General features: G+C 47.0%; 1 protein-coding gene and 1 non-coding gene across 3 annotated transcripts in view; both read right to left on the reverse strand.

Annotated features, from left to right (window-relative positions):
* The window catches only part of IQGAP3 (IQ motif containing GTPase activating protein 3), a 40,164-nt gene extending 32,941 nt beyond the window's left edge, over positions 1-7,223 (reverse strand). The window contains exons 1-6 of one of the 2 annotated variants that reach the window (XM_028709768.2): positions 6,919-7,223; positions 4,543-4,630; positions 4,030-4,186; positions 2,576-2,653; positions 313-389; positions 57-124 (exon numbers count right to left, since the gene is read on the reverse strand). In XM_028709768.2, coding sequence (XP_028565601.2) covers positions 57-124; positions 313-389; positions 2,576-2,653; positions 4,030-4,186; positions 4,543-4,630; positions 6,919-6,967 — 517 coding nt within the window. In that variant the 5' untranslated portion in view covers positions 6,968-7,223. Of the gene's footprint in view, positions 1-56; positions 125-312; positions 390-2,037; positions 2,066-2,575; positions 2,654-4,029; positions 4,187-4,542; positions 4,631-6,918 lie in introns of those variants that run through there. The other variant, XM_028709770.2, reaches the window with a different exon arrangement.
* A 606-nt stretch (positions 7,224-7,829) lies between these two features.
* On the reverse strand, positions 7,830-8,024 carry LOC114587249 (U2 spliceosomal RNA). Its single transcript, XR_003704254.2, has one exon. It is a non-coding gene; the product is annotated as a U2 spliceosomal RNA (small nuclear RNA).
* Positions 8,025-8,682: the final 658 nt, after the last annotated feature.

Below are 8,682 nucleotides of genomic sequence, written 5' to 3' on the forward strand. Positions count from 1 at the left end.
CTCCATAACACACAAACTAAGTGTCAACAAGGGAAACACCCAACTCTCCTCCTTACCTGTGAATTTGACTTTCCCATACAAATCCTGGATCTGGGGAGCCAGCCCAAGTTTAAAGAGGTATAAACTAGGAAGGAAGACACACAAAAAATCTGGATTTGCTTGTGCACACACAAAGGACCCAAGAGACTCCAAAACATGCTCACAGCAAAAAAAGAACCATCTTCCACTACTCTTGAGGAGCCACAAAAGACATGGTGTGGGAGGGAGAACAGTCAGAATTCCAGCCCCCGTACAAAGGTTGTCCCTCCTTACCTCAAAGCATGAATACAATACACCACACGAGGCATGTTCTTTTTGTCATAGATGTCTGTTGTTTCAGGGTGAAAGATCTGTTGGAAAACAGAAGTGGAATTTCAAAGGACTAACTTCAGAACACCCATCAGGGAAATGCCTTTTTTATTAGGGCAACCAAATTATCAGCAAAGATACCGTGGAAGCTTAATGAAGAGCTCTGGAGGATTCAAGAGTCTGCACTTTATTTTTGCTAATATTTAGGTTGGTGTAAATTTAAAAAACACTGCTCTAGTATAGATTTTGGAATTATTTCATAGGGCCCAACCCAGCTACCTTTACTATTCACAGGAGTAATATGGGGGTGAGGAACTGGTTCCAGCCAGCAAACCAAATCCTTATCTCTGCCAACCTCCCATGAGTCAAGTTTGACAGATGGGCTGGCTGCATCTTGACCTGCCCAACACCTGATGTCATATATGTACAACAGGTATAGCGCAGGTGGGCGTGGCTTGGCCAAAATTGCCCACCTCTTGGGCCAAATGCGGAGACTAATCAGAATGTAAGAATTGGCTGAATTGGGTCAATGACCCATCTAGTCCAGCATCCTATTCTCAAAGTGGCCAACCAGATGCCCCAATGGGACACCCAAGCACAAGAGCCCTCTCCCCTACAGTGGTTTCCTGCAACTGGTATTTGGAAGCATTTACAGCATCCGACTCTGGATGTATGATTTTATAACATCATACATGCATAAAGTAGAATATTCCACGCTGACAGCAAAAATAAATTGTGGAGGCAGAGCAATAGCCATCCTGGCTAATAACCACTGGTAGCTTTTTCTCCATGTATTTGTCTAATCCTCTTTTAAAGCCATCTAAGTTGATGGCCATCACTGTCGCGCAACGGTAAAGTACCGTATTTTTTGCCCTATAGGACGCACTTTTCCCCTCCAAAAATGAAGGGGAAATGTGTGTGCATCCTATGGGGCGAATGCAGGCTTCAGGAAGCTATCCGCAAGCCTTGGGAGCCCGGCAGGAGTTGCCGCCGGGCTCCCAAGGCTTGCGGATAGCAGCCTCCAAACCCGACCTGGTTTGGAGGCTGGCGGTGGGGAAAGCAGTGCTTCTCCCCACCGCCAGCCCCACAAGGTCGGGGGACACCGGGGAGGCGGAGCGCCGCCTTCCCGCTGTTCCCCGACCTGGTTTGGAGGCTGGCGGTGGGGAGAAGTGCTGCTTTCCCCACCACCAGCCCCACAAGGTCGGGGGACAGCGGGGAGGCGGAGCGCTGCCTTCCCGCTGTTCCCCAACCTGATTTGGAGGCTGGCGGTGGGGGAAAGCAGCGCTTCTCCCCACCACCAGCCCCACAAGCTTGGGGGACAGTGGGGAGGCGGAGCGTCACCTTCCCGCTGTTCTCCGACCGAAGCCTGGGGCGCGCTGCTGTCTTCAGGCAGATATCTGCAAGCCTGGGGAGCCCAGCGGGAGTTCCCGCTGGGCTCCCAAGGCTTGCGGATAGCAGCCTGTTCTGGGGGCTGGGGAAGCTCGGGCTTCCCCTGCCCCAGCCCCGTGCCTGGGGGGGGGGATTTCCTCCCCTTTATTTTCCCCCCAAAAAACTAGGTGCGCCCTATGGGCCGATGCGCCCTATGGGGCGAAAAATACGGTAATCGACGCAGAGTCTTCTTTATAAACAGGATGAAGCTTTACTGAAGAAAATAAACTTGTTCAGAAATAGTATAGTTAAAGAGCATACACAGAGGCACAGTCTTAGTGATTTACTAGAGTCCTGGAGCCACTCTGTTTGCCTTCGCTTTTCATAGCAACAACAGCACTATTCCACAGACTACTCCATACACAGCCCATACAGCTCTCTGACTGAGGCCCATGGAGACTGGCTACTTTTATAGGGAAAATGAGTCATCACCCGAGTCACAGTGACTTAGCAGTTTGCTGTTAGCAGGCTTAGGCTTGAGTGACTGTGTAGGCCTTGTAGGCTTTACTGCTTCTTTTGCTCTCAAGAACCTTTGTCTCATGACAATCACTGCCTCCTGTGGGAGCGAGTTTCATAGAAGGAGGACTGTCTTTTACCTGCCTTGAATCTTTCAACATTCAGAGTCATTGGATGCCCATGAGTCCTAGTGTTACCGACAGAGGGACAAAACTTATTTCTATCCATGGCATGCGTAATTTTATAAACTTCTGTCATGTTGGGCTTGTGAGCTGGAGCTTCCCAGCTGCTGCATTAACGCAATATTTTTAGGTACCAAGAGACTAGAAGGTGAATCCATTACCGTGGGCAATCCTATGTGGCTCATGGCATCCCGCCAGCGGTTGATGTTGTCCGTGTGTCGGAAGTGCAGCCCGCAGGCCTAGAATGAAGGAAAGAAGCAGCACTTCATTCAGGGCAGCCTGAGAACCAAAACCCAGGGCCATCTCTCTGCACTTTACTGTGTGCAGTGTTAGAAACTCAGTTATATAATGTAATTGCCAAATGGCGCCTTAAGCCTAGGCTGTGGTTGCCACAATGGAATACCTAAGCACCATTCCCCTCCCCCCGACTTGTTATTATTAATATTATTTATTATTATTTCAATTTCTATACCACTTTATATTTTAAAGAACAAATCTCAAAGCTGTTTACAACACGTTACATCATCAAATAAAACAATCCAAAATAAAACTAATTCAAGCTTCAAGGAAAATGGTCCAGATCTTTCTGTAAGTGGCATTTTGCTTTCCCCAGTTGCCAGCCTGGCATCCAGAGATCTCCACATGGTCGCAATTGGACCTGTTCAAGTCATGAAACATGCCTGGCACCTGACTAATTTTGACCACTGACTCTATGGTATCTGATAGGACTGAAGACAGGATATTTACTGTGAGTTTGCTATTACTTGCTGTGTGTTGCTCTGCCTCCTGAAATTTTGCCCGTTATAAGGAAAAGTGAACTGCAGCAGAACCACCAATCTCTATTAATGTATCTTACATGGAATGAGAGGTAAATAGCTACTTCCATGCCAACTTCTTCCCATATTATTTTGATTACTGCAGCTTTTCAATGTTCGATTTTGATGCCTCTCCTTTGAAAGTATTTCAGATTTTATGCCTCTGAAATAGATCAGATTTGTATGTTTGCGGACCCACCTCGTTTGCTGAATTTTTATTCTGTTCCATTAATAATGGTTGTGTGTTTTTTGTAGCTGTAACTTTTAAAATAATTTTCTATCACTGTATCATGCCCTGAGACCTTATGATGAAGGGTTGGGGAAAAAAAGCTTATAAAATAGAAATAAATAAAAAGAGGGTCCGTATTTTCGCTCTCTGGGGCAAGGGGCACACTACCCTCCAGTAATAAGTATGACTGAGCCCAGCTTCATAACCAAGGCAGCTGGAAAGCTTTGGACTGGGGGGGGGGCAATAACCCAACAAGCCCCCTACCCTTTCCATCTCCAACCTCGGAGCTGAGTGGTGGAGGATAGAGAGGAGAAAGCAAGAGACTGGTGTGCTGCAGAGGTGCAGCAGGAGGAACTGAAGATACTGGCAACTACATGACCCATCAGAGCCAGTGAAAAAACTGTAGACTCCTGATCAAAATCAAAGCTAAAGCTGCCTGATGCAGAGTCCCACCATTACTCAATCTAGCCCAGTCTTTGGTGCCCTGCAGATGTTTTGGACTACAGTTCCCACCAGCCCCAGAGAGGCAAAATGGTCATGAGCTGAGCATCAGCAAAGGGAAGACACTCACCTTGAAACGGGCCTGGTCAAGGTCATAAATCTTCCTCAAGGGACACACGTCAGGTGCAAAGAAATGACCCAGCTTGGCCAGAGTGACCCCATTCCGCAAACTCTCCTCCAGTTCGGTTGGTGAGGCCAGATCCTCCTTCAAGCAGCCCTCCATCCAGCTGAAATATGCAGAGAGCAATGGAAAGGATGCCTTTTGTTTCCCCAGCACGCATGCCCAGAGGTGGCCTGATTTATTCAATGGCTGTCCCCTTGTGCCTTCAAAAGCCGTTTCGGGATCCTTCCAGACCCCACCCCATGCCCCCCAAGCAATAGTGGCAGAAGAACATAAGGAAAGCTCTTCTGGATTAGACCAATGCAGGCCCATCCAGTCTAGTGTGCCTTGTCCTACAGGGTACGGCAGTGTAATAGTTACGAGACCTCAGACCTGGGTTCAAATCCCCACTTGACCACAAAGCTCCCTCAGTGACCTGATCTAGGTCCTCTTAGACCCTCACCCGACCACAAGCACCCTTACCGCTTGGCTTCTTCTAGATGACAGAGATACTGGTAGGCGATGTTCTGGTGCCTCTTCTCATCCATTTCATCCGCTGTAAGGCGCTCATCTGGGGAAAGCAAGCAAAACTGCTATTTGCACACTCAGTTCAAACTGAGGTTTTCAGAGATCTGACTGGCATTGATTGGTGACGCAGGATCAATCTCATAGCAGCCTCTGGTTGCTACTTTGCCCCTGGAATCAATTCAAGGAGCTAGTCCTGGCCATTTAAAGCTCTAAAGGGCCTAGAATATCTCTCTCTATATATGAATGAGATTCTTACAACATTTCATAACAGCATACATGCATAAAGTAGAATATTCCACGCTGACACCAAAAGTAAATGTTTGTATAGGAGGCGATAAACAGTGTATTCTGCTAACCACAAAGTTGTATACTGTGAAGGGAGTCCTCTGTTTTCATTTTTAGCCATGTGCACAACGGAGCTGCACCAATCAGTTGTAAAACAGTTTTTTATGCTTCAAACCTTATGCCAATTTTATTTTAATAGTTTCAACAAGTGCTATTGGCCAGATTTTATTGTACCTATTTTTTTCAAAGAAGCACCCTCCAGGCTTTTCCAGCACTGTACCTCGTTATTACCAGCCAGACTGCTAGTAAAAGATAACTTACCAGGGATTATCATTATCTCCCATGAAAAGATTTGAGCCTAACCAGCTCTGGACATTTAGAGTTGTTTAGAGAATGTCTCAAGAAACAGCTTCTTGCCCACCAACTTTGAACCTAGATGTGCTCTAACAGCAAAGCTATATACCGCCTCTGTCTTGTTGGCATACAAAGCAAATGCAGTTCTGGAGAAGGTAGGAAATCATTCCTCCAGAATGGAAAGGAGCCCATTAAAAGAAAAAAGAAAGAAAAAGAAAACAGAAGCATAGGTCAAACAGCTCCAGTCAACTTTATGACTCACCCACTTCAAACTGTACCCTTGCTGCCAAACTGGCAAGGCATTTCACAGGCACTCACTTCATTCCTAACGGTTCTTTTGAAAGCATGTAAACAGATATTTTGCATGGTAGGAGGGGTATGTGTGGTGTGTCTGTGTGCTTACGCTCTCTTTCAACACACCCTGCTGCTTTAAGAGGAAAGTTAACAAAACATTGCTTCATAGGTAGTTGGGTGAGAGTGGATAAATATCAGTGGAAGAATTGCCTGATAGGATCACATCCAACATCCATTTCGTCCGGCATCCTTTCCTACAGTGGCCAAACCATGCACGGTATCTCCCCCCCCCCCCCGCAAAAAGAAGACAGAGAGACCCCTGCCTGAACTGCTGCCAGTCAGGGTAGACAATACTAGCTAGATGGACCATTGGTCTGACTCAGTATAAGGTAGCTTCATATTATTATGATCATTATGCTTGTCAATCCAATTAACGTAAGCAACTAATTCCTCTGAGTACACAGCAAAGTTGTTTGCTTTTCTGCTGGTCCACAGACAGAGGTTTTGTGGTGAGGGGGACCAAGGAGTCCATAGGTAAAAATCAACAGCCCAAAATTTCAATATGGGGAGCTAAACAGGTTTTAATAGCTGCTTAATTTTATTAAGGGCTGATTTTACAATAAAAATAAACTTCCAATCTCATTCACCTTTTCTAAGTTATGATACATACCAAGAGAAATGAAGAAAAATCTGCAAATGGTGGAATGCAAAGTATTTTGAGATGCAGATGGCTGCACACACTAAGCTGGCAGTAAGTCCCATTGAACCAAACAGAGCTTACTTCCAAGGAGCTATGCCTGGATAGAATTACATGGTAAGTGAATATGTTGCACCTGGAACAGGGGCATATCCCTGTGGCTCCCCCAGAACTGCCTTACGCACATTTACTCAGAAGTAAAGCCTTACTGACTTCAACTGCACCTCCTCCCTGTCACAGGGAGACTTTGGAGACCTTTTTTAATTAGGCTGAGTATTGCAGCCATGAGGTCAAACTCAGGGGCTCAGGTCCAAGATAGAGATTTCAGGTTAAATAAGCCCTTGCTCTTCCCCTTTTATGTCATATTTCGTCCGATAAATAGCTCTGGGCAGATTGAAAGCTCGTCGCGTTTCGGTGGATCCCACCCACAAAGGTGTGGTCTAAGTATGGATCTCGTTTCCTTGTCTTGAATTCATAGAATCATGGTTATTATTTCATAATGACTTCAAAGAGTGTATAGGATTGTACCTAAATCACTCACCAGGGATGCAAAAGAAAAAAGCGACATAATTTGAAATGCAGTCAGACAAATAGATATCTGTGCCACATTCCCCTCCCCGGGTCCCCCACCTTCGACTCTCTGGGCTTGTGCGCCCGACCCCCACTAGCCCAGCCCAACCCAACCCCGACGGGCAACTCACAGCTGGGTCGGGCCTGCCCGCCCCCCGCGCGCTGGTGGGTCTGCTCCATCTCCGGCGGCTCCGCTTCCTCTGGGGGAGCCAAGCAAGCTCCGCGCTGGAAGTTTGAATCTCCCGCCGCCTCCCTTCCTTCTCTTTCCAGCTGAGGCCGCCGCGGAGGATCCTGGGACCTGTAGTTTCCTTGGTGAGCCCAGCCAAGGCAGTTGCATTGCGGGATGCTTTGTACGCCTTCCCGGGCGGAGTTTGCAGGGAGAACTCGGGAAGCGAGGAGGAGCAAAGCGTGTTCGAGCTTCCCAGTTTCCAGAAACCAGGGAACCCGCTGCGGGGCTCCAACAGCTGCTGGACTACAACTCCCATCATCCCTACCCATTGGGCATGATGGCTGGGGCTGATGGGAGCTGCAGTCCTCAAACTATCTCCGGAGGGCCACCTAAGGCGCAGCAAGACTCTTGTTGCTTGCTTGTCAGAGACAAACGGATTTATGGGCGTCCTTTTGCTACAGTCACGAGTATTTCTTCCAGTATTTTCAGTTCCTTTTTGCGCGCATAATCGTGCTTGGTGTCATTTTCCTTTTCAAATGGGCTGATTAAAGAGAGAGGTTCTCCAACAAGTCAGGCCTGCTTGAGAAGAAGTAAAAACGGCAAAGAAAATCACGCTAGTAAATTTATTGTCGCATAAGCTTTCGTGGTCTGAAGTCCCCATTTTCAGTCCTCGCTATCTTTATATGCATCTGTAAAGAAGAAAGCAAAGGAGGCACTGCTTGCTAAAATTCCAACGCGAGGAAAAAAAGGAAAAGGTGTCAATTACCAATCTAATCCCTACGTTCACGCCACAACTTTTTTTAAAATAAGAACAACTCTGCATAACACTTGTGAAAACAAGAAACTCACTCACCTGTTTTTAAACCAAAATTAAGAAACGGCACTGTACCTGGAAACACTGCAATGCCCGGTTCAGTGCGTGGAGCAAGCCACAAATCCATCTCCCAGTTTCAAAAATTTCTTTAATATCTGGTATATTCTCTAGGTGTGAACAAAATGTGAAACTGTAAAAAAAACAAAAACCCCAGATACTTCACTTTGATCTCAGCCACGAGATCGAGAAGCGACACACTCCTTAGAACAAATGTCCAGTGCATTCTAGCCTAGGTTTCTGAGGGCACGGCTGCAGGTTCAGGCGCTCGCCGCCACAGCCGGGATTGGCCGCTTTGCTATCCCTGCACAAACGCAGCTCTTCCGTCCCCTCCGCGTGAACAACCTTATGCTGGGTCATTTTAATCATAAATTTAGGGACCCTCTGCGGCTCGTTCATTTCACAGAATCATAGAATTGTAGCGTTGGAAGGGACTTCGCAGATTGGTCTGTGGTTTGCACAAATCACATTTGCATAAACCTTACATGAATCACACAAAAACCCCTTTCCTAGAATGCCGTGTCAAATCTTTTGAGCATCGCTGGTATGGGCGCTGGTATTGCGGGGGTGGGGGGAGGACTTTTGTTAGCGGGAGGGCAGAGCTATCTGCCACTCAATTGGTCAGTTAGTTGAGTATTTTTATTTAGTTACTTGATTTAGAGGGGGCAGCTGCTCCCCCTGGCTACACCCATGATTGCTGGTAGTTTTTGTTAGGAGGTGCTTTGCAAAAAGTTTACCTTCTAAGTCTAGATGGGAGCAAATGTGGGCACATTGCTATCCAGTTCCTCCTCCTGGGACTCCAAAATACAAACACCTGACCTCAGTCCCACGCCTGGGGGTACCAAGGCAGAGCAC

This window comes from Podarcis muralis, chromosome 16, assembly GCF_964188315.1.
Source record: "Podarcis muralis chromosome 16, rPodMur119.hap1.1, whole genome shotgun sequence".
Lineage (NCBI taxonomy): Eukaryota > Metazoa > Chordata > Lepidosauria > Squamata > Lacertidae > Podarcis > Podarcis muralis.